The sequence below is a fragment of the Ictidomys tridecemlineatus genome, chromosome 6 (genome assembly GCF_052094955.1).
Source record: "Ictidomys tridecemlineatus isolate mIctTri1 chromosome 6, mIctTri1.hap1, whole genome shotgun sequence".
Taxonomy (NCBI): domain Eukaryota; kingdom Metazoa; phylum Chordata; class Mammalia; order Rodentia; family Sciuridae; genus Ictidomys; species Ictidomys tridecemlineatus.
In genome coordinates, this window is record NC_135482.1 from 134,735,917 (window position 1) to 134,761,823 (window position 25,907).

The 25,907-nt window shown below is 36.4% G+C and overlaps 1 protein-coding gene across 18 annotated transcripts in view; it reads right to left on the reverse strand.

The window, feature by feature from the left end:
- Lmo7 (LIM domain 7) overlaps positions 1–25,907 on the reverse strand; it is a 208,227-nt gene that overhangs the window by 34,641 nt on the left and 147,679 nt on the right. For 12 of the 18 annotated variants that reach the window (XM_078015778.1, XM_040281389.2, XM_078015772.1 and 9 more), the window contains 9 exons: positions 22,280–22,478; positions 19,030–19,282; positions 17,858–18,139; positions 15,776–16,495; positions 14,789–14,818; positions 6,746–6,863; positions 4,619–4,761; positions 2,922–3,345; positions 885–1,190 (listed from right to left, as the gene is read on the reverse strand). In XM_078015778.1, coding sequence (XP_077871904.1) covers positions 885–1,190; positions 2,922–3,345; positions 4,619–4,761; positions 6,746–6,863; positions 14,789–14,818; positions 15,776–16,495; positions 17,858–18,139; positions 19,030–19,282; positions 22,280–22,478 — 2,475 coding nt within the window. The remainder of the gene's footprint in view (positions 1–884; positions 1,191–2,921; positions 3,346–4,618; positions 4,762–6,745; positions 6,864–14,788; positions 14,819–15,775; positions 16,496–17,857; positions 18,140–19,029; positions 19,283–22,279; positions 22,479–25,907) is intronic. The other 6 variants (XM_078015780.1, XM_040281395.2, XM_078015782.1 and 3 more) reach the window with 4 other exon arrangements.

Genomic DNA, 25,907 nt, shown 5'->3' on the forward strand with positions numbered 1-25,907 from the left:
ATAAGAGAGTTCCAGACCAAGCCAAAGAACCACAAAGTTCCTCCATGCTAAAGGGTTCTTACAACTAACAAGTTGCTTAATGAGATTTTTTTCTAAAAGAGAAAAGCTTTCTGTTTGATTGCAAATACTTTTAGTATGTTTCACTAAAAAGAGCATTTATTACATAATTCTCTTAAAAGTTAACCATAAGGGTTTTTTAACATTTTTTTAGTTGTCAATGGACCTTTAATTTTACTTATTTATATGCAATGTTGAGAATCAAACCCAGTGACTCACACATGCTAGACAAGTGCTCTGCCACTGAGCCATATCCTCAGCCCCTCCATCAGGATTTTAAATAGGAAAAACAACAAATTTTCATCTGATGGCATATTTTGTTTGGACTCCGAATGTTAAAGATCACAATCATTGTACTCTAACTAAGCCTCAATATTCCATTAAGAGATAATGCACAACCCAAACTTCTGCACATTCTAAAGTAGAAATTAATATTAAAAGTCAGTAGGAGGTTAAGATAAAAGAGGGAAAAACTGCTATGTTCTTAGAGGCTAGCATATATCATGCGCACAGATTTCTCCTTCTGGCCAGTTAGCTTCCCTGGGAAGAGGCTAAGCTTACCCACGTGTACATCATATCTGTATCTAAAACCTTCCAAGTGACTCTTGCTGAAATGTGAACTTGAGAGAAAATACCAGACAAACCCCAAGGAGACTGGTCCATTAGGTTTTCACACAAAGAGATCACAAGGGTTAGCTGGAAGAGTCACAAATAAACATAATATCATTTTGTATGTTACCAGCTAGACTCAACAGTCAGTAATATGGCTTCCAGAAATAAATACTTAGGTGCCTGAGCTGCAATGATAACAGCCTTCTCAAACTCACCTGGGACCCGGAGACCTCTCTTTGTGGTGAATTTCTTCCTTCTCCCAACTCAGACACTGAGTTTGGGCCTGACATTGAAGATAATGTGGCTTTAGAAGTGGCAGTATGGTCTTGGGAGAAAGATGAGAAGGTCGGTGTAGGAGAGGGCAACCTCACCACACCTTCTCCTGCAGCTGCCTCGCTCTTGCTGGATGAGCTTGAGGCCAACTGGCTATTGTCAGGCTTCTGGGCAGGTGTGTTGAATGAATTATTTTGAATTCTCTTACTACCTTCCACATCTCCATTATACTTCCAGCCATCATCCATCTAAATAGGAAACACTGTTTTAAACTTGATATTCTGTTAGCTTTATTTTCTGCTTAAAAAACATTTACATGTTAAACCTACAAAAGTAAAATATACCTCACACAGCAAAGCATTGCTAAAAGCTTGGCATTCTTTCACACCAACAGATATATACTTTTATAAAGAAGAATTATTGTTATAATATAGGATTTCATACAAATTTCTGAAACTTGCTCTGCTTGTTTACATTACTCAAGGCCAACAGACAAAACTTTAAACTGATACCCCTAGAACCCTAAATTAATTCTTTAAATTGTTGAAAATCTCATAGTGTAGATGGCAATAATTCAAAACTTTAAAATTGTTCAACGTTTTTTGTCACTTCTAAAAAATATCACAACAAAATCCCATAGCTCTTTATAGTGGGAACTCCCCCTACACAATTTTGCTAGATTAATTATAATGATCAAAATTTGCATCTACATATATATCATATATATGCATATATCATATATTTTATATGAACATATATATAATTTCTAAAATTTAGGAATGTTAGAATGCCTATTTCTCTGCATCTTAACCAGCACTAGACATTTTCGGCCTTCTAAATCTTTGTCAGTCTGGTGGGTGGAAGTTTATACATCTCACTCTTGCTCCAATGAGACCAAACATGCTTCTATGTGTTTTATGTTATCAGCCATTTAAATTTCCTTGCCCTTATATTTGCCATGTTTTCTATATCAATTTTTCTATTATTTATCTTCCCTTTACCAAAGTATGAAAAAATTTTATACTTTAGAGATACTGACCCTTCATCTATAATAGTTTTCTTGACTCCATCAATCATCTTAACCATGATAATGACGTCCATCATATCAATTTATTTTTTTTAGTTGTTAATGGATTTACTTTGTTTATTTATATGCAGTGCTGAGAATCAAACCCAGTGCTTCAACATGCTAGGCAAGCACCCTACCAATGAGCCACAATTCCAGCCCTCAATTTAATTTTTATGTTGTCAATATGCCTATACTTTCCTTAATATAATGATCACAGGTTTCCTGGCAGGTTCACCTCACCTCAAATACTCCATTTGTTTTAAGTTATATTTTTTTTCTCTTCTCTATTGTAAGACTGTACATTGGCAGAACTAATAGGACTTTGCATATTAATGTTAAGACTGTATTGCTTCCTTTCACATAATTCAGATAAACATGCTGGATGTGTGATAATTCATTATGAGAAAAAATGCCGCAATATTGTTTATCCTTCAAAATCCCAACAGAAATATGTATCTTGGAATAAACTATTTTAATAATTTTATTCAAACATATCAAGTTCTAATGTGAGAAATAAGGATAAAATAGCAATCTGTATATAAACTCCTAAAATACTTAGGTTAAACTCCAGAAAATTGCTGTTTTATATGTTGAAAAGAGGTAGCTACTGGCAATTTCATATTGTTCAACCTCATACTTTACAAAAGCAGTATCTGACTTTTTTTTGCAGTGTGATGGGTTGAACCCAGAGTACCATGTACACTAGGCAAGTATTCTACTATTGTGCTACAACCTCAGCATAAAAAAATGTATTTGAAAAAAAAATAGTAGTTGAAAACAATAAATGCACTGCTTTAGCATTTCTCTTATTTGATCATTTAAAATGTATCCTCTCTACTTTCACTGAATTTAAAGTTCCCCAACTTTTTGCTCTTCAGAATAGACTAAATACACTAAGAGACATTTTTACCGTGAAGGATCTAGGGAGTGATGAGATTCCCCTTGACTGTGTGCCAAAAGGTCTCGGTGTGACCACAGATGTTAACCTGGCTGTATCAGTTTTCTGGTAACTTCTGGGGAGAGAAGATGAAACTCGAGTTGACTCTATTTGCATACTCAGGGAACGCTGAGAAGACAAAGAGGCTGGGTGTTCTGCAGAGCTTGTAGAAGGAAACTGAACTTCAGGTGCTACACTGTCCTGTCTTTCCATAAAAGTTATAGGCTCTTCTTTAGGAGTCTCAGGAGGACGTGTTGTTCCCTCTTCTTCCACTCTCTCGCTCTGGTAACTGGCTTCGGACTGAGTCAGCGTAGCAGGTAGCTCTTCATCACTCAAAACATCGTCAGAGGAATACATCCTCCTAGATGTAATTGTAGACTTTTGATTTCGAGATTCCCTTCACAGAGAGAGACACACCATCACAACAAGGTTAGGCATTTGACACCAGAAGTGGAGGGGCTGTAATTAAAATTTAAGTCATCTAGGACTAAAAACACCACTGACACTTAACAAAATAATCAACATAACACTATCAGAGTGTGGTGATGTATAATTTTTTAATGCCCCAACTAACAAAGGTTATAAGAAGTTCATTTTTTTATTATTAAACAGGCTCTCTATTACTTTTTCATAAAGATATTACTTTTGGGGGAGATCATAGTTTAACAAGGAAATTTTAACAAGGGGCTATTCATAAAATTTTATCCAAAAGCTATAGGTTTCCAAATTTGAAACACTATATATAAATAAATGACTGACAATCAATTTGAACCCTCCAAATCTGTGAATTCCTTGACAGCATTGTGAACTATTTGCTATATAAAATTTATAACATATTAGTAAAAGAGGACAAAGCACAAGCTTTAATGAAGATCCAGTCATTGTTTCATGCAGCTTGATAGAAATTCCATGGATAACAATAACAGACTAAAAGTAACTATTCATTTTTAAAGCATTGATGAAACATGCTCATCTAACATTTAGTAAGGCTAATTGTGTTGCATTTAAGGAAAGGAAATTGTTAATCGTTGGCTGTTCAGACACAAAGGAGCTTTGTTTAATTTCACCTGGCAGCATATTTCCTCTTTGACATTATTCTTAAAGCATATTTGCCTTCTCCAGAGCCTATAAATATCCTAAGATTTCACATAGTAACTGCTTTACAGGAGAGCTTAAATTTGACCTTTACCCTGCTATGCTGCAATGCAAAGAATAAATAAACCCATACATTAATGCTTATATAAGACTTCCTTTAAGATAAAATTTATATTCTATCACTAAAACAGAAAAAAAAACTTTGTTGTATTTTATACAATTCAGTTAAAAGTGAGAGCTGATTTTATTTGCCCATTCCATTCCTAAGTTCACTTTAAAAGGGCAAAAAGTAGTATATTTTCTGCACCAAATACAGCCAATAGCTTCACTTTGTGTGTGAATGTACAATGTGGAAAAAAAAGAAATACTGTCCACCTATATTGAATACTCATTCCTTTTGCTAATTCAAATCATTATTTTAGCATTTTTTAAACTACAGAGCAAAATCCTAGATGTTTCATTCCATACATGATTAAGTTTAAAATGGGTAAACACATACCACACCACACTTACACAAAACCTCCATTTCTAACACCAGCATCTCCAACCATGACCTGTCTATTCGGCCCTGTTACCTGTCCTGCAGCATTTCCTTAAACGTCTTGGAGCTTCTCTCAGACTTCTCAAGTGCTTGCTTTTCAATTTCTTCTCTCTCTTCTTTTTTCTTCTGTAGATCTGAAGTGTAACTTTTCCGACGATCTTTCCATCTTGCAAGGTCCTGACAGAAAATCACATCAGCCGGGTCATACCTGAGTTCCTACACACCCTTAGCAGTGAGAGTGCGCCAGAGGATCCTGTTACATCACCAAAGCCATTTACTCCCATTTGTGCCAAGGTGCCCCAATTTTGCTTTTTATAGCTGGTGTTTCTGTACCAAGCCTTTATCTCATGCATCTCTCTGAAAAAACTGACCTAATAAGATAGTTCCTGTTTTTGTTTTCCCAGAAACAAAATTGGCCAGTTCAGAGAGAATGCTAAATGCGTGTAATTAGGTGTCAAATTAGGCAGATCAGGAACTGTTACAAATTCATTTTTGTCTTACTCCAAAAACCTAGCTGTTATGTGAAAGGATATGTTTTCTAGTACAATGGAAACAATGTGTTAACTGCACCAGGTAAGTGCAGGTGCAGAATAGTCTCCTTTAACAGGAGCTCCATCCCTATAAACACATATGAATAAGATGTTGTTCCCCTCAAGAAACTCAGCCTGGAAGAGAGAGAAACACAAGTGAATAAAGTTCAGTAATGAGTGTGACAAGATTGCATGGGAGAGTGGGGGTCTTATATAAAGAGGGTTTAATTTTACTTCCATATGGGGAGAATTTGCAAAGTCTTCAAATTTGCTTCACTGGCCAGGGGAGACTCATATATAGGATGTCAAAGAGCGTACACTTCAAATGGGTCAAGGGAATATGGAAGATCAGGTAGCCACAAGCTAATAGCTATTTCCCATATCCCTAGAAATGTTAAGCTTAACCGAGCTAGCAATATCAGGACAGATAACCTAATCCTGGTTCCCCCTAGCATTTCCCTAATAGCCTAGGCTAGTTCTGACACTTAGGGGTTTAAAACATTTTGAAAAGTACAAACTTTTCTATGTCTCCAAACAGAGAAATCCCATGCTAAGGATTGCAAGAGGCATTCCTGTCCAAACAGAAGTGCATCCAAGATCTCAGACAAAGCCAAACCTCACCCCTAAGGCATGCAAAGTTTGATTTATACCCTTTGGGGGTAGACAGGACTATCCTGCTTCTAAAACAGCCTGAAATCAATATGAATTATTCCCATAAAGAACAAAAGGAGTGTGCATTTAGTCCTAGACAATAAGAGGCATGAATTTTCATATGACTTAATGGATAAAAACCCCTCAATACTTTTTATTTTCATACCAAAATATTCACCATGCATTTTGGCAAAGTGAAATTGAGTTACTGTTTCTTGACAATTAAATTAAGTTCCCAATAAAAGAGGCATTGGAATTTGAAACTGAAGTCAAGACAGGCTTCATCATCATTACAAATATTTTAATTCCTTTAAAAATTAAGATTTACTATATCTGGCCAGTTTGTTCATGCTACTATTCAACTCTCTTACCATAAAGTTGTCCTCAAACTATGTATAACTTATCTGTTTTTGTTCTTATTATTCTTTCCATTTATAACAATTACTCCATTCAAAAAATTTAAAAATTATACTTTATACTTTAGAATCAAAACTAAAACATCTCATTTTGATTCATACTAGATAATGCCTTCTTCAGCCAAAATATCACTCTTGGTTAATTTTTCCCCAATCTCCTTAATACATTTTAATAACCCTTTCATCTCTCCCTACTAATGCCAAGAGCTATGTTAGACCAATCCCAATCTTGAGCAAGGTCTTTTCCTATCAAAAGCATAATTAACAGTTTTACCCCAACTCAACCACAAAAGCCAGAAAATAAGCCCACTCTGCTGCAAGGAAGCAGCTTTGTATTTTTTGAAAACTCACAGAGAATATTAAGAACTAAATATTCTCTTACTTTTACCAGTGGTCTTTAGGATATGCAATAGTCACAGGTAAAACAGGCTCAAAACTCATTGGTGCAACTTTCTCCAGAACTGAATGCTATAAATAGCAAGAAAAACTCTCTCTCAAATATATTGACTCTCTTTCAAGAAAAGCAAATGCATGTTCTCCATTTCCCAATTTAATAATACTCACATCCTGCCATTTCTGATCTTGTTCTTTCAATTGTGATTTTATTTTCTGCATCTCCTCATAACGCAATTGACGCAAGTTCTGAACATCCTCTGCGCTGACGTCACTCATGGACTTACTCCTAGAATAAAAACACCCACAGTCACGAAGGTTTGCATGTCTGGTCTTAAGGTCAAAATGAAGGCTGGGCTTATATTTGGAAATTCCACCTAAATTTCTTCTGTACCACCTAGACACTTTCGGCGATAGTATCACCGAAAATAGCTCTGGAGAGATAAATGGTATTTTTCCAAAATGCAGAAACAAGAGCCTAGTACTCAACTTGGGTGTGAATTTTTTTGTTCTCCCTCCACCCCACACACACAAAATGGCCAAATTAACCCTGTATAAGTCTGACAACAACAAACATTATTATTATTATTATTATTATTATTATTATTATTATTATTCTTCCAACATTCAGACTTGGAGGCATCAATGCACAAATGGATAACTTTAGAAACAAAAGTACCAGTCACCAGAATCACCTATTTTCTACTTCCCTAAAGATAAGCTATGAAGGTTTGGCTGCATTTTCTGGGCACTCACTAAATAATTTAGTGATTACCTGATATTTTCTCCTCAAGTTCAATACCATGACTAGATGTGCTTCTACTTCTCAATGATTCTAATAAGACCTTCCCACCACAGAACTAGACTTGCTCTCAAAGGACCACGGGTAGTTTCTGGTAGCCAGTTAGAACCACCTCAGTTGCCATCTCCTTGATTAAAGCAGTGTTTCTGCGTTTAACTTGCAACCCCTGCACAAGATTTTGCTGAGGTTTAGCTCTGAAGAGTTCAGTCAGGCAAGAAAGCAATGGGCAGAACGGAGGAGGTCACAGGCACATGTCTGCTGTCAGTATGTTCCCGTTAACTACACCAGAGAAAAAAGGGTGTAAGAAAGGTCTCCCAGGAAAGAAGAGGTCAAGTCTGAATACTGAAAAGCAGTCAGAAATATGAGAGGGGGGAGGTGGAGGGAGGGGGAGGTTTTTTGTTTTTTTTAAAGGTGCAGTACCCTGAATGTCTTTTCCTATTGTGCTTCTGGGTTCATTTCACTGTAACTGAATACACTTTTAGTTACTGAAGTAACTCTACCTCATCTTGGTCACCTAAACTTTGCCTTCCCCATAGTTCTGCCACCATGCTTTCCTCATAATAGCTTGCTTTTAGCTAACTCAGGAATTCAACTTCCATGCAAATGACTCTTTGGTCTACAACTTTGGATCTGTCCCCTCCTTTGACTCATTTCTAACTGCTCATTTAATAATCACTTCTGCATGGATCTCACCTAAGCACCTTAACTGTAAAAGGGCCAGTTGAAATAATATCTTCAATGGATATTGTAAACTGTAACACACTGAACACATGGTTATTGTTAATGTAGCCAAATTTAAACCTGCTTTTCCTCTTGCCATGGTGAAAGGTGGTACCTCCCACCAAATCATTCATATTTGAAACCCAAGAACCATTTTCCACTTTTGATTCTCCCTTTTCCTCTCTTTCAATTAGTTATCAAGTATTCTCATTCAGTATCTCTTTCTTTCCATCTCTACTGCCAACGCCCTAGATCAGAGAACAGTCAACCTTTACCTAGACTTCCAAAGGAGATGCTTCTATTATCACCCAAAGAACGCCTTTCCTCAAATGCTCTCTCCAACTCAAAAGCTCTTCTCTGATATATATCCCTTTAAAAAAAAAAAAAAACTCAAAATATCTGCTGGATTAAACTCAGTTCCCCACTTGAAGTCTAACAGGCATCTCAAATGTAACTTGTCACAGAGTAATAACATTGCTCACTTCACAACCTGTTCATCTTTCACTTTCCTCATCTCCCATCCTTCCGTGCTTTACCCTCTAAATATCTCTAGTATTCTTCCTCCTCCACCATCACTACCTGGACCATGCCAACACATCTCCCATCTGGAGATTCATAATAACCTCCCTGCACAACACTTTATTCTCAACACAACAGCCAGAGAGATCTTTTCAGGTTGCACCCAGGTAATGGCATACCCTATTCAGCACTCACCATCTTCTTCCCATCTAACTCAAGTTAAAAGCAGGTTCTTCCAAGACCCACAAGGTCTGATGCTACGTGCTCCTATCCACCTCTCCAGGATCATATCTACCACACTTCACTCACTCTCCTCCTGCCAAATGGCCTCGCTGCTCATGTTCAGGCTTCTTCCTTCTCCCCATGCCCTTCAATCAGCCTAGAATACTCTTCACTTAAACATCTACATGGCTTCTCTCTAGCTTCCAGTCAACTGCAGAAATGTTACTTAGCCCCTCTTCCAGACTTACCTATCCCTAACCTCTTTTCTACATAGCATTTACTATCACCTGAGATGTATAGTTATTTACATTTCACCTGATTTTCCCTGTAAGATTATAAAATAGGAATTATATCTGATTTGTTTGCTGATCCTAAAAATGAAGGCCAATCGATGCTAATTGCTTCATAAATGTGTTAAGGATATTATAGCTCAAGCACTAGAGCAACTGCAAGAAGGATAGGACAGTGCTGATATGGAACAGATAGGAACACTTTCTCCAAGTGGAAGACTATTACCTAGAGAATAATGCTCTAATGCTTTATTTATATATCTTTCATGGTAGTTAACACTCAGCTTCATGTTATACAGTATGGGTTCATGCATCCTTAGCTTATCTCCCTCACAAGCTATATGCTGCCTTTAAGGAAAACACACTGACACAGCACAAGGCATGTAGGATACATTCATTCAATATCTGTGGTAAGAATGAGGTAAGTTTTATCATGTTTAATTAATCAAAATACACTAAATTTGAAATGCTTCTAATTTTTTCTTTGAGAAAGCATTAGTGCTCTCCAAAGTTTTATTAAGGATTAAAGAATAAATTTCATACATATGAGTGCACTTGTGAAAATACATTAATCAATCTATGTACTATGTATTTCAGTAGGTATGTATTATGGTGTGGATCTTGAATGTTGCCCTAAATAGCTCATGTTGGGTAATGCAGCAATGTTCAGAGGTGAAAAGATCAGATCATAAGAGCTATAACCCCATCAGTGGGTTAATCCATTTGATTGACTAATAATTCAAATTGACTATTGGCATGGCTACAGGGACAAGCCATCTTCCCTGGGGTTGTGGCTTTGGGGACTCTACTTGTTCCTGGCCCCTTCCTCTCTTTCTGTTTCCAAGGCTTCCATGAGTTGAACAGCTTTCCTCCACTTTGCCTTCTACCATAATGTTCTGCCTCACCTCAGGCAAGATTTCTGAAACCATAAGCCCCAAACAAACTTTTGTTCCTCTAAGTCATTCTTGTCAGGTATTTTGGTCACAGTAATGAAAAGCTAATACAGTAGGACCACACATAAAACTGATTTGTGTGAATTTGAGAATATAAATTCACTTTGAACACAAATAGAAAGGACACTATTTGACCGAGCACAACTACAAAATCACTAAGACAGAAAAAAATGTTCAGAACCAAAGCATGAAGGAAATCTGGAAACCCAATACATGAAGTTAAATACACTGTAGGACAAAAATGGATATGTTAATTCATACTTTATCATTTAGGGGACGAAGGCTGGATAGTGCAATCTGACACACAGTAAGCCCTCAGGACCTCCCATGGCTGCTGTCTCTTTACTCTCATTCTCCTGCACTGCAAACATTAACATGCATCTTCCTGTATAGTGTGCTCATCCAGGCTAAGGCTGCATCCTTCCTGCCCTGTACACCCAGTACATCCTCAATAGGAACACGGTGACAAAACATGGTCTGGAGTAGACAAGTTTCTGGAAAGGCAGGAATGTGAGCACAATTTGTTCCCTAAGATTATCAAGTTACCCACATAAAGCTAAGCATACTCCATAGGAGGCACATGAATCAGACAAGAGGGGAGGACTCCAGCCCAGCTTTCACCCACCATTCATGCAGCAGTTCACTTTTCTAAACCTCAGTTCCTTATCTGGTAAGGTGATTGTTATGATAACTGGATAAGTCTGTGCTGGTTGCATTTTTAAAAACTACCTGGGTGCTACATACCAATTCTTATTAAAGCAAATACGATTGCATGGGATCTCCTAAAAGCTAACTCATCAAGCCACTTTAAATGAGAGAAGTCAGCCCAAACCACACTGTTAAAATCTATTACTTTTAGAGGACAGGAATCTCTCAATCAGATCATGAAACTCTTTCCATCCTTATTAGCATTCACTGCATAATTACTAAACTTCTGAGGGTTTTACCATGTGCCAGCAACACTGCCAAGCAGTCTCTATGGATTATCTCACGGGGCAAAGCCCTAGTCCGGTTCTACCACTCATAAGTCTACATCCCTGGGAAAGTTGCAATCACTGTTTCTCCTTCTCCCATGTCTTTATAATGCAGATAACAACTACCTGTCTACCTCAAAGAACTGAAATAAGCACCAGAGGTAGCATCAGGAAAACTGGGAAAATAATAAAGGACTACACACATCTAGTCTGTTTTATTGAACAAAGGACTATTCACTGGTAAAACAATCATAATTCTCTCATAATTCATCTACCTTCTACAGTTGTATTTCCTTATTTGGAAAGGCTCCAATTTACAACTGCACTTGGATTTTTTCCAAAACAAATATAGGTGTAACATCTTGCCTTTTCAGTTACATAGAAAACTATATATGTGTACATGTTATATATGTGCATGAGCATTAATATATAATAGCATTTAAGGGGAAGACAAAAAGAAAAGAAAAAGTTTAAGTAAGAAAGTATCAATCATGAAACAAAATCACTCAAAGTATGATTCTCTTCTCTTACTACTCAAATTGCCTAAGATGCCCCTGGCATTTTATGGCCAGTGTTAAGGCATGTTATTTTAAAACCAATTTCAGGAAACTTATAGATGAATATATAAGAAGTAAGGGATCAAAAAGAATGAATATGAATCAAATTTTCCTGAATATAAAATCACTAATAGCTTTATAGAGCAAATAGAAATTCCAAAATACCAAGTTAGGGATTCCCAACTGTCAGAGGGAGCTATGAAAATACTTACTATGTACCTCTAAATGTATTTGTGTTAGGCACTATAGAAATCCTGTGGGGGGGGGGTAAAAAGCTAAAACCCATGTAAGTCTTTGAAATGACCATAAACTAGAATACAGCAACATAATGGACATTTTTAATTTATACATTTATCATGTAAATCATAGTATCATTACAGATATTTGAGTCAGAAAATTATTTGTTACAGAGTGCTATCCTGCATATGGCAGACCATTTAGTAGCATCCCTGGCTACAAAGGCATCAAATTCTAAAAGCATGCACCCACCTACAGTGTGTGTGACAATGAAAAGTGTCTCCTGACATTAACAAGATATCCTCTGGGGTGAAAACAAATCTCCAGAAAGTAACCCACATGAGCATTATTTTCCCTTCCTTTCTGCTATCTTATGTCTACAGAATCTTCTGGTCAGATCTTGAAATAAAGGAGAATCTATTCTTGTTGACTACAACTTCACCTTAAATCAGTGTTTATTTTCTAGGAGATTTAATGGTTTAATCACATTACAAGATTATTTCCATATATCCTTATAACAAATTTTTATCTGTCATTAACAACTTATGCCAAAAGGCATAATTTTCACCATATTTTCAAATTTCATAGAATGAGACCAATATAAATGCATGCAACAAAAAAGCACACACAAGACATGACAGCCACATATAAAGCATCTCACTAAAAATACACTGACAGGTGTTAGAGTTAAATGCCAACTAAAAGGCAAGCTTCAGGACTGAAGGTGTGGCTCAGTGACAAAGCATTTATTTAACATGCACAAGGCCCTGGGTTCAATCCCCAGCAAAAACAAACAACCAAAAAAAAAACAAAGCAAGCCAGAATTGAATTGCCTAAGAACTCAAAATACATTGCCTACTTCTCTTTAAATAGGCCCTAACCAAATAGAAAAGAAAAGCATTTATATTATAGGCAATTAGTTTTCAATTACAGGATGTTGAATAATAATAATGCTTTTCTAGGAAAATACAACTGGTTTAACATTGTACATATGTTCAGAGAAAGATCATTGAGCATAAACATGAAACATGTTGTAGATTAAAAGCCTACAAGTAATCTATTTGAATTTCCATTTTATTTTCATTGCAGAGAACAACTCAAGGAAAGCATTGCTGATAAAAAAAAAAAAAAATCCTGTATGTCAGATTTTACTTCAACTGGTCTGAAACACCCTTGAGTTTTCTAAAGACACATAATTTCCCATTATTAGACAAGTCATGCACTATTCATCAGTCTCAATTTACAGATTATCTTGCTTTTTTATGTGTAGCCTTGGCACTAAACTGCATAGGGACCAGCCTTTAAAACAAACACTGTCCTAGCCAAACAATAATCTTGGAATTGTCTACAGGAAGCATTTGCTGCTGCTAGCTATAGTTCACAAAAATCCTGTTTGTTGTTTCTTTTTGGGGATCAAATCCAGGGCCATATTCGTGCTAGGAATGCATTCTACCACTGAGTTCTACCCTCAGTCAAAGGTTTCCTTTTAGCCACACAACATTCCCTACACTAAGGAGGAACATGTAGTCAGTGAGGTGGTTAGGTATGTTTACTTACCCACCAACTATTTGCATTCTGGGTATTTGTAACCCCTTCCAGAAAAATAACTCTTCCTGAGACTTCCTTATGTTATAATATCATATGTAATTTACAAATGAAAATTCTTTCTGAAAGTTATTGAAAATTCTTGAAGCTGCAAAGAGATTTTTAATCAAGTGAAAACAGCTTTCCCACGATGAACTGGGAAGAGCAGATGCTTAACTGTCATGCTGAAGACTGTGGTTCACTCTCACAGATAAAAACGTTTTTGAGCACATAAGGATCTGGATAGGGGATAACCTGTTTTACATGGCACATGAAAACATACTGAGATCCTGATTTTTAAAATCAGTGGCTAAGAAGTACTTATAATAAGCTGAAGCTTGAAGAAATGGTAATCATGGTAGTGTAACAAGATTTATGGACTATCAAAATTCTCAAAAGTAGCAATTCTTAGACATGAAATAAATCCTGGTAGGAGAAGACATTTTGCACATTAAACTTAAACTATCTGACATCCTTAAACTTTATTCCTCTTGCTCCAAAACTAGTAACAATAAGTTACAGAAAGTTTGGTGGAAAATATAAGATATAACCATCTGGTGATTTTGTACTAAGAATGAATGACTTACTTTTAAGTTTCAGTTATTCTAGAAATAGAAAAAAATCTGGAAAGTTAGTTTTATAATATGTTATCATGTCTACCAAATAAGTAGAATTAAACATCAGTGGACCAAAACCGAGAATTAGTTTTAATTAGTCTTTGGAAAAGTAATTGAAAACTATCAAAGTTTTAGTTTTTGCAATTTTGGAAGTCCAGTTTTACACTATACAGAGCCATGTTATAACTCTCTACCCTGATTAGGAATCAGGGTAGAGGTATGTACTCTAATGGACGATCAATGCCACTCAACTTCCCCACTAACAAGCTTCCCGTGAGCTGAGTATATGAATTATGGCAATTGCAGGCATTCTAATCTTGAGTACATACTATTTTTTTCCATCACAGACTTTCTAAAATGTAGTTGTTTGAGTTTCAACAACCAGAAATCAGAAACGTAGTTTATCTGGCAATCAAATAATCTTAGACAAATGTTCTTATTACTTTTGAGCAACTCACTAAATTTGAAAAACAGAAAAGGAGATGGAGCTAATTTAAAATTTTTCAATACAACAGATATTATACTGTTAAGTACAGCGCTTCATGCAATAGGCACTCAGACACAGAAATATTACCATTAGGTTACAAAGTTAATTTTTTAAAACTTCCCATTTTAAAATCTCATGCACTGCATACAACACCCCCATTTAGTGACATGCCAGGACAGAAATGCAATGGCAAATTACAAACAACAAGCAATATGCACAGATTTATTTTTAATATGAACCACAAAAACTTACCCATTCTCACCATAAATCTTTTGAAAGAGTCTAAGAAATCAGAAAACCAAAAATTAAAAAAAAGTAACTTTTGCCAATTGTTAGTTTCTAATTGTTTAACAACTTTAACATGTCTAACTGAAGATGGGCAAATCTCAAAAGGTTGCTTCCTCAGCAATATTCTTGATCATGTACCAAGTTCTCATCAATCTCATATCTCAAGAAGCTAAGATTACGCAAAATACAGGTTTAACTTACTAAGCAAAAAAATCCATAGGAAAAGGCCTCCATTGTCAGGAGCTGACAAGTTAGATTTAGTCTACTAATTTAACTAAGCCTAATCAGATTTGTCCATCCCTAAATTCAACAAACAACAATTCAAAAAACAAACAAGTCGCCTAACACATAGATTATTGCCAAAATGGCCACAACTGCATACATGTAAAATTCAGCAGACAGTAAATAACATTCATGCATTTTAACAAAGTTTGAACTGAAGTTTAAGTTATAAATAAAAATATCACAAACTAATAGTCCAAGAAACCTAGGTCAAAAGCAAAAGTCAAGTTAAATGAAATTTGCAATGCCATATTTTAAGGGAAATATTTACTTCAAAAAGGCAGACATTCCAAAATATGAGAAAAAACATATAGAACCAAATGACACTAGACTACTACAGAAATGCCTGGACATGGAAATAAAAGTCTGTAAATATAACTGGAAAACATTTTTAGGAAACTTCATATTGCAGAGTACCACAGACTTATAGCTGAAGGTAAGATGTATGTATACACCTTCTTAAATATGCCTAAGAGATGTGCAAATATGGAATTGCACTTTTTCTACAAAATGACAAGTTTCTTAGAGCAAAATATAAATATATTTTTAAACAATGCTTCAAAATAGCACACATCATGCAAGGTTGAACAATCTGATGCTGTTTTGTACAAGAAAAGTTACACAAGACCATCCATTACAAGCCAAATCCTTGCAGAAACACACTCTGACCTCTCAACCATCAGTCGTTTCTTGTGCCTAAGTCGGCTAGCCTCCCGGATGGCCTCCCACTTCTGTAAGTCAGCCTCACTGCAGGGGCCAGGGGTAAAACTTATGGGAGGTACTGTAGTTCCCAGTTTCCAAGACTGGATCTTCCGAATCAACATGTCGTCTTTCTTCTGCCGATATGAAGGAACTAATATTCTACAGCTACTACTTTTTTCTTTTGATGGGCACGTCCTTTCAAGTACACAGAGAAATTTTGCTTGAATTTCTGGAGGCAGAGTCCAGGGTTCAGGAAAAGGGACTGGCTGGTATCTATCTGGGGCCCCAGACAGAGGCACTTCTTTCTTCTGTGCTGGAATTCGGCGAACAATCATGTCATCTTTTTCTAAATCTGGAAGTACAAGTTCACCTTCTCTACACTGCAAAATTATATCTCGCTCCACAGAATCATCTTGCTCAGAGAACCTTCCAAAGTCTTCAAAAGCTCGGAGAACATATGGGTTCGCATGGAAAGCTCCAGTCTTTCTCACAAAGAAATCATCATTTTCTAAGTCGGGATCCAGAGTTGGCATCTCAAAGTCATCTCCCCTACAGCCTGATGCATGAGAGAGATTCTTTCTGCGGGTTATGAGCCTTGGGCCAGAAGTGGGATCAATTTTGATATTTGTTTCAGAAGACAAGATGTCATCAGAGTATGTTTGGAGGGCCTGAAGTAATAAAAACTGACTGAAGCACAGAAAAAAAGGAAGGAAGAAGCTTATTAAGTTTGAAGAGAAAAGGTAATTGGGTAGTAGAGAGTTTCCATGGGTGAATTATTTTAGGGACTGGGGAGGGACTCTTGCAAGGAAGACAGACTAGCATTTAATGCCATCACTCATGACATTCCTGGGTACCATTTAAAGAAACAAGAGCAGGGTATACTTCCCTGCTGGGCACTATCAAGGCCAGGTGATGGGCCTAGGCCTAGAACTCAGATTGGGTACACCTGACACACACCACACACCACACACACACACACACACACACACACACACACACACACACACACACACACACACACACCCTCCTTTGTGCCCAATTCTTCATTCTATTAGAATGGCCTAATATTCTCACTAGAGAAGAGAGAATAACTTTGGAAAGTTTCAAGAGTTGGTCACCATGTACTTTATGCAATAGATACAGGTAAGAATGAAAGAAAAAATTAATTGCTCTTAAGTTTCATAAAAGAACATGATGAATTTTTTTTCATTCTCCCATAAGACTTACCCTTCCCAGTCTCTAAAGTTATTTCCTTTCTCCACATCTCCATACACAGCACAACTGTAAAATTAGGTAATCTTTTGGAAAGCCTTTTTGGAATGGCTTTCCAAAAGAACTATGTCACATGTAAATAATATACTCTCTGAAACATTATTGTGCTAATAAAGAACATTAAATCCTACAGATTTCCAAGCTGACATGCTCACACAGAAAGCAATATGTTATAGGTTATGCTTTTGTACTAAATATATTAAGTTTCCAAGATTGAGCATAGTCAGGTCCCAGGGTTAATGTAGCAGAAGTAGGCAGCAGCAGGTATCTGATGCCAGATCCCCAAACAGACTCAGGCGGACAGCTGCACCTGGGCTCCTCTGAGACTCCACTGCTTTTCCTCGCTGTGTGCGTATCCGGTGATTTTATGGCCTGTTGAGTAGCTAGTTCCAGCAAGAGTGAAGATCTCTGGCAGTTGCCATCTAGCCTATACTGTTCTCTCTGTATTCTACTAAAATTGGTTGAACCCGAGTCCTCATCCTCAGAATCTGAATACCTTCTACTGTAAAGTGACATGGAGAAAAGAAGGAGGGAGAGAAGAAAAGAATTGACTACTGAAATTAATGTCAAGCTATGACTACATACAGGAGAGCTTTTTAACATCCAGATTCTAAAGTTTAAATTTGAACACATGTTTTCAATTTTAGAAGTTCTACAGATGTTAGAGGGAAAATTAGATTTTCTCCATCTCACAAAAAAAAAAAAAATGCACAAAGAATGCACAGGTCAGGGTAAGGAATGAACACTGGAAGGACAGAAACACGCATAAAGACAAACCTGAATCCCTGAAATTCTTTATACCACGGTTTAGAGGTTTCCCTTTTTATTCTTTTCCAGTTCACATCTTCTGGAATCCAACATTTGGGAAGAAACTGATCAAAAGAATTCCCTGGATTTGGCATGACTGGACTTAGCTTTCGCACATACAGATCATCCTTGACAATGTTGGGTAACCTTGTTGGTTTTTCTTCTTCCTCTTCCAAGTAATGAGAGGAGTTTGAAGGTTCTCGGCCTGCTGCCCAATTCTCTGCATTGGTGCTTCCAGTTCTCCTCTGGTTACTGTTCAAAACATCCAACCAGGTTAAGATACTGCATGAGCAATCTGAACCAGAGCACATAAGGCACGCATTCCACCTCACAGTTTACAGCAGTGTGAAGAAAGCAAAGTAACTCCCACTGTTGTCACCACAGTTCCTAGAACAAAGTTAAGGTGCCATCTCATCCTAGTTAGAGAACAACCAGATACACACGGCTAAGGACAGTTAATTAGATGTTAAAAGAAAGACAAATTGCAGTTTGGAATGACTTTCTGAATTAAATCAACAGCATGACAGATATCCAGATCCAGGACAAATACATTTCTGACCTTGTCAGTGTGTGTAGCCCATAGGCTAATGTATCAGGAGAAAATATATGCGGACCAGAGTGGAGAGAGGTGGTTTTCGAAATGAAACTCAGGGGCCTCTTTTTCACTTGGAATCTGCGGTTGGCTAAGTCATCCAAAATCACATCAGGCAACCTTCGTTCATCCTCAGTATCTGAACCACTTTCAGAACCACACACCTCCTTACAGGAAGCTGGATATGAAAAATCACACTCTGCTCTGCTAATTTGATGGGGAAATAAAGGATTCTTTTCACGTCCACTAAGATCAACAAAAAAAATGGAAGAAAACACGGCAGCTCACAATGAACAATATTGGTCATCCAGTGCATTGAAAATACCAATAAACTGAAGGCACACACCTAAACAAGACCTAGCAGATCATATGCTGACACATGTTAACAGAACAAATATCTTCAATATATATATATATGACTAAAAACAGGTATAAAAAATTATCAGTATTGAAATTCATTATCTCTGAAATACATTTTAAGAACCATTCTTAAATACCACTCAAATTCACAAAGCTTAAAGAACTCCATCATCACATCACATTCCACTACCTTGAAAATGTCCCATCTGCCTCTGTGTAGACGGGGCTTGCCCAGCTTCTTCTGTTATCCTCATTTTTGTCTGGCTTTTTCTTCCTCAACGGTGCTGGCACATAGGATGGCTGTCTACTTTTGTTGGGTAAAAAACGATTGAATGGCAAAGCAGATTTTGGTTCAATAGCTGAAATCCTTCGATAGGACATATCATCTTTGTTAAAATCCTGCATTTTGAATGTAAATTCCAAATCTGTGTCACTTTCGCAACCTATAAAACAAAGCACAAGAATTTGTTTTATTCTTTAGATTATTCACTTTATTAAAACCCCTCAGCCTGTCTGCTCTATCTTTCCCTTGGAAACCCAGTGCTGCTACTGCGAACTGTGGGAAATATTTTTAGAAATTGTCACGAAGTTGTGATAAGATCCATTAGGAGGAACTTGCTTTGCATACTGAAGGCACATGCAGTACATTCTTCTGCTGTCGCATATTCTAAGCAGAAAAAGTCCCTATTCACTGCTGAGCCCCTCCTTCCCAATCAACTTTGCCTCCAGGATCTTTCATCAAATTTGTCAAAGTAATATATGTGAATAAAACCTAGCAGGAAAGTTGCAGGTGCTTAAAATGAGATACAAAAGAAATTCTAGGGAAACTAATTTAAAATTAAAGCACACATCTTTCCAATGTATGTGAGGAGAGAAAAGGGGAGCAGGAATAGAAGTAAAAATACACAAGATAGTGAAGGAGTATGACGAATCCTTATGAGACCCCTATGAATACAAGAGAGGATGGACTGGGTGACATCTAAAGTCCCCAAAGAATCTCAGGTCATATGCAAATGAGAGCACAGAACTTATGCTACTTCTTGTGACCATGGAAATTACAGTGGGAGTCTCCTATTTTCTTCAAAATTATTTAAAAAGAAATTCAGAAGGATACACTTTAATACATCTCAAGTTCAGATAAATATATAAAATATACCTTCTTTAAAAAAGAACATAAACCTACTCTTTTAAAAGCACAGAAAAAAAAAAGAGAGAATAGAACAGTACAGATTCAGAAGTCTCTTTCCGGCCTTCTTTTCATTCTGCCTGGAGAACATTTGTAAAGATGGTTTTCAAGTGTTGCTTCCCACCAGGGTCCCCTCCCAAGACTGGCTAAGCAGGGCACCCATATCTCCAGGCTCGGCCATGCACAGCAGCAGAGGTTAGCCAAAACTAAAGGCAGCCTACTCTCCTCTTCCTGCCCAGCAGAAATCTACAGTGAATAACTCTGAGAATAGTCCACAGGAAATGGTTACAGCTGTGACAAAGGCACAGGGTAAGGGAAATGAAAAGGAAGAATGCAAGGCAGCTATGCCCAAGAGGGTCAGCCAATAATCTGATGCTTTTTTACTACTTCCTTTAAGAAAAAAAAAGACATTTCTCTCATTTTAAAAATGTGTGCCAATGAATCCTACTAAAATATACATGTGAAAATTTAAAATCACAGGCTATTCTACTTTTGAATTTTTTAAGTTAAAATCTTTTTTTAACTCAGTTCAGTGTTCTGCAGAGTTTTCATTTGCCTAAATATCATCTTGATGTAAGTTTTCATACAAAACTAGGAAATTTTACTTTGCAATTCTTATCCTAAAAAATCCCAAATTTTGGTGACCATCAACTACAATCTGGTGGGTAGCAGAATTTTAATAAACCAATCTCAGAAATGGTTTCTTATCTTGGTACTCCCCTGTACCTACTAAAGTATGAAGGCCAAGACCTCCAAGCTCTATAAGCAAGATTTGTCTGCAACACATTTCAGCAATAGGGAAGTTGACTGCAGACCTCTGCTTTTGGTTACACATACCTGACTAAAGAAAAGGACCTAGATCCTACACTAGTGCCCACCACACTGTAAGGACTGAAGTCTGGATATGCCCACAAGCCCCTTTTATTCTTCACTGATTAGATACAAATTTAAATACTGCGTTTTGCAGGTTTTCCAGTCATGACAAAGTAATCTAGTGGGTTGCAAATTTTAGCCTCAACATTTATAATTTTAATCATTCAGATGCATTATAAACTTCAATTTATTTCCTTAAAGGTATTATAATCATCATCTGGGTTATAAAAACGTCACACCTAGACAGCAAACGGCCAACAATGCACTAATAATTATAAATGTTAACTGCTTAAATAGCCACTCACATTTTTTAAATACTACTTACTACTACTACTATCACCATTACCACAACTCCTTTAAGTGATAAAGAATTTAGTTTTTGTTCCCATGCTTAATTTTTGAAAAACGAATTCATTTGATGTAGAGTTGGAAAGTTTTCATAATAAAATCTTAGAAAAAAGCATTTACAATATAAAATAATATTCATAACAAACAAGCAAAGTGAAATCCCTAACAACTGAGCATAAATTCCCAGACAGAATTCAACCCTTCATCATCATGATAGTGGAAGCACAAAAATATCTTAAAAGAAAAAAAAAATGTTGGTGCAGTATTGGAGATTGAATCTAGAGCCTCAGCACTGAGATTCATTTTCCCAGCATTTTAAGAAATTTTACTTGTAGTTTCCAGTAGTCAATTCAGAGTAGCTAAGTATTTAGTCAGAAATTGCTGACACTAACTAGTAGCCACAGGAATAAGACATGCATTTAAATAACTGATTTGACCATAAGCTTAGAATTTTGCAAGAAGGTCCCTCCCACAACAGAAAGACTGCATTACCACTGCTCCTTTTATGCCTTCTCTGTCCTGGGTTAGCTCTGACCCTGACATGACCAAGAGATAGATATTCTCTCCCACTACATTAGGTACTCTAAACAGGAGCCTAAAAATCTATCGAAATATAATTATTAAAATATTTTTGTTTTTTCCTTGAGTTTTTAATCCTTTCTAGTAAATTAAAAGAAAGAAAGAAAATTACTCAGCAATGAAACCAGACTTTTTTGCAGAATCTTATAATATAGTTAAACATCAAAGAAGAATATAAATATCAGCTGATAGGCCTCATATTATTAGGCCTGGAACAAATTATTGCTGACAAAACGAATCACAGGAAGCTGTCTCCTCACAGTCCTGTCCAAAAACTGCAGAAAAAATTGGAAACTATTAACATTATGAGGGAAAAGAAAAATTATGAAACCTCAAATATATTTAAGACTTTCTTAACATTTACTTCAGGTGAAATTTTTGCCTAGTTTTATTGTTTTCCTACTCCTGTTCCAGTTTTTTAAGTAATAATTTGACAGCCAAAAACATATCTCACCTTCACGTCCTCCTCTCAATGTGATATCTGAGGAGCAGCTGGTCAATGATCTGGACCCCAAAGAGTCTAAGCTTTCAAAGGAATCTTCCCTCTTCTGGCTGCCTGGAGGAGCAGGAAATTCTCCTCGGTCAGAACACCAGATATCACCGTAGCCACTGTCCCGGCCACTTCTTTTCAGGCAGCTGGAGTCTTCAAGTGCCTAAAAAAACATTTTATAAAAAATAGTAAGCTTGGGCTGGGGTTGTAGCTCAGTGGTAGAACACTCAACTCACATATGGAAGGCACTGGAGTCAATCCTCAGCATCACATAAAAATAAAATAAAGTTATTTTAAAAAAATAGTAAGCTAGTATGAACTTCCAAAAACATAAATGTTTTGCTTCTTTGCTAGATAAGGCAATGTGATTTACCTATTGAACATAAGAAAAGAGCTGATAAAAATCAGAATATACATCTGTAATTTTACGACCTCTGAAGTATTCCCAGGCCCTGTCTTAAACCTAAGAGTTGTTTTATTGGCGGGAACAGCTAGACATCACGATGTCTTTGTGATTCCTTTTTTTTAATCGCCTTTTATGTATGTGATAATGTAGAGCAAAGGAATAGACAAAAAAAAGAATAGACATCTGTAACATTTTCCCCAACTAATATGATAAGGAAGTATTAGATGTTTAATGTGATGATTAGGAGGCAGTTGACATTATTTAATAAAGTAGTATGATCCATTAAAAATAAGGAAGAGGGTATAGTTTAATGAACAAAAGTTCATTGAAACAACAGAAGTCAATGATTATTTACAGTTCTCTGACAATAAACATGAAAGGAGTCAAAGAGAAAAACCAATTTCAATTTAAAAATCCAAATGGAGATAAGTCAGTAAAATTATTCAGTCTATCTCCAGGAAATATTTTGGGTGATTATGGTAAACATAAAAGAATTAATAAAGTTCTTTAAGTGCATTCACCACCCTCAACCCAAAATAGCTAAAGGGGGGAAAAAACAAGAACTATGGCTCTACAGTATCACATGCACAAAAAGAGATTTTAAAAAGGAATCATAAGGCTGAATGTTTTCTCTGATAAGTGGATGCTAATCCATAATGGAATGAGTGGAGGAACTTTGGATTGGCCAAAGGGAAGGGAGGGGAGGGGAAAATGGGATAGGAAAGATGATAGAATGAGACTGATATCATTACCCTAGGTACATGCATGATTGCACGAATGATGTGACCCTATTTTGTGTACAATTAGAGAAGTGAAAAATTGTGCTCCATTTGTGTACAATGAGCATTCTGATGTTATATATTAACTGATTTAAATAAATAAATACATGGTTTAGGACAAATAAATAAATAGGAATCACAAAGACATTGTTAATGTCTAGCTGTGCCCACATCAGAGAATTCATTGATTTTCACCAATAATAAAACCTAGATTTGAGGTACTGGCAGCTAGGTTGTCTCGCTTGCTGAGTCAAGGGAAGCATACTTATTCACAAACATGTAAGACTTATCTCCCAGCCAGGTGTGGTGGTACATGCCATCCCAGGAAGCTCAGGAGGCTGAGACTGGAGGATCACAAGTTCAAAGCCTGCCTCAGCAACAGTGAGGTGCTAAGTATCTTAGACCCTGTATCTAAATAACATACAAAAAAGGGCTGGGGATGTGGCTCCATGTTCGAGTGCCCCTGAGTTCAATCCCTGGTACGCAACCTCCCCCACAATACCCAAAAGACTTATCTTCCTTGGAACTAAATTAAACATTGGTTTGGCTCATCTAAGAGATAGAAATACGACAAATATTGTAACCTATAGGTTTGTAAATTATACAGAACCTAATCAAAATAACCATTTTTAATTAACACTTATAAAATTTAATGGTAAAATACAACTGGGTATTTTAAATATAAATTTAACTTAAGTAAAATTTATAAAGTTCTCAGCATAGTCCTGACACTGCAATCAATGAATACCTAGTAATTACAATTTTTAAATATAGTAAAGGTAATTTTGTCATTATAGTAAAAAAAAAATCAGTGATATTACTTACAGATATTACTTACTAATAGTTTAAAGAACCTAGGAATAACTAACAACCAAATGTAACATATGAATCTTGATTAAATCACAATTCAGATTAAAGAAAAGAGACTATGAAAAACAGAAGACAATTGGGAAATTTAATATGTCCTTGATAATAAATAATGGGGAATATTTATGAGATTTCTTAAATATATACATTGTGGCTATACAGAAAAATATTCTTAGGAGATGCATACTGAATATTTTGGGATGAGATATTTCCGAAATTAAGATGGTTACTTTAAAAACATAGATGAGTGGGTAGAAGCCAATATAAAAATCTTTAATAATTGAATCAGATGATGATTTCCTGGGCATTTGTCATATTACTTTTTCAACATGAAAAAGGTGAAAATGTATAAAAGAATAATTAGCAGCTAGCTCAGGCATGTTTTTGACTAATAATAGAACGATGAATTTCTGAATCAAATGTTTGACAAGTGTTTAAAACGCCAATAAGGGTCTAGTCGATTTAAGAGAGATTTCATAAGCTTTAGACCAGGCATCCTGGCATGAGTTCCCATCCTGTCATGAAAACGCCAGCACCTACCTTATACCCTGCCCCTAAGAAGATGGGGAAATGAGGCCTAGTGCTGGTACCAGAATGTTTCACAAAATATGAGAGTAACCACTGTAAAGTAAATCTTCAGATCCATCAAGGTCTTTGTTTGGCTGTACTGGGCATTCTACCCATTGAGTTCTACCCCCAGTGTATTTTTTTTTTTCCCTTGAGATAAGGACTCATTAAGTTGCCCAGGCTGGCTCTGAACTTGCAATCCTTCTGCTTCAGCCTCCTGAGTAACTGGGATTACAGGCACACACCAGCAAGCATGGCTTCATCAGTTTGTTTTTTGTTTTTTGGTTTTTTTTTAACACATACTTTGAAACCTAAGAGCTAACATGGCAAGATGAAATTTAACATCATAAAGTTAAAGCTATTGATGATGGGCTACCACAGTTAAAAGACAACCTGAGTATGACCTTGGAGTTTGGTTGTTTTTTTTTTTTTAAACCATTTTGTTTGTTTCTTTGTTTTTGTGGTACTGACGATTGAACTCATGGCTTGGTTCTAAGCAGGCAATATGTCATTGAGCTATATTCCCAGCCCTTGAAGCTTGGTTTTTGAGGATTTCACCCTACAAGTCCCCAAAATGAGTCACCTTCAGTTATGACACTAGCACAAGTATTACACCAAGTATTTTTTAATTGATACAATGGACTGGCCTTAAGCACTATCTAGATGGAACAGAATGAATGTAAAACAGGTGACATGATCACATGCCTCTCATGCCTATTCCCACTTAGTAAGAATGGAATAAGAGAACCACAGCTATCTACCAAAACTTTTTTGCCCACTCTGAAAGACACTGGTAACAGGAAACAGCATTTAATGAAGCATTCCTAGCATAAACACTATATTAAGATTATTCAACCTGAGTCAGACTGTCATAAAAAGTTAAAGAGCATTACTTCATGGGCCGAAGTTCCACATCATTCTTTTTTGTTTTTTTTTTTTTGAGAGAGAGAGAGAGAGAGAGAGAGAGGGAGGG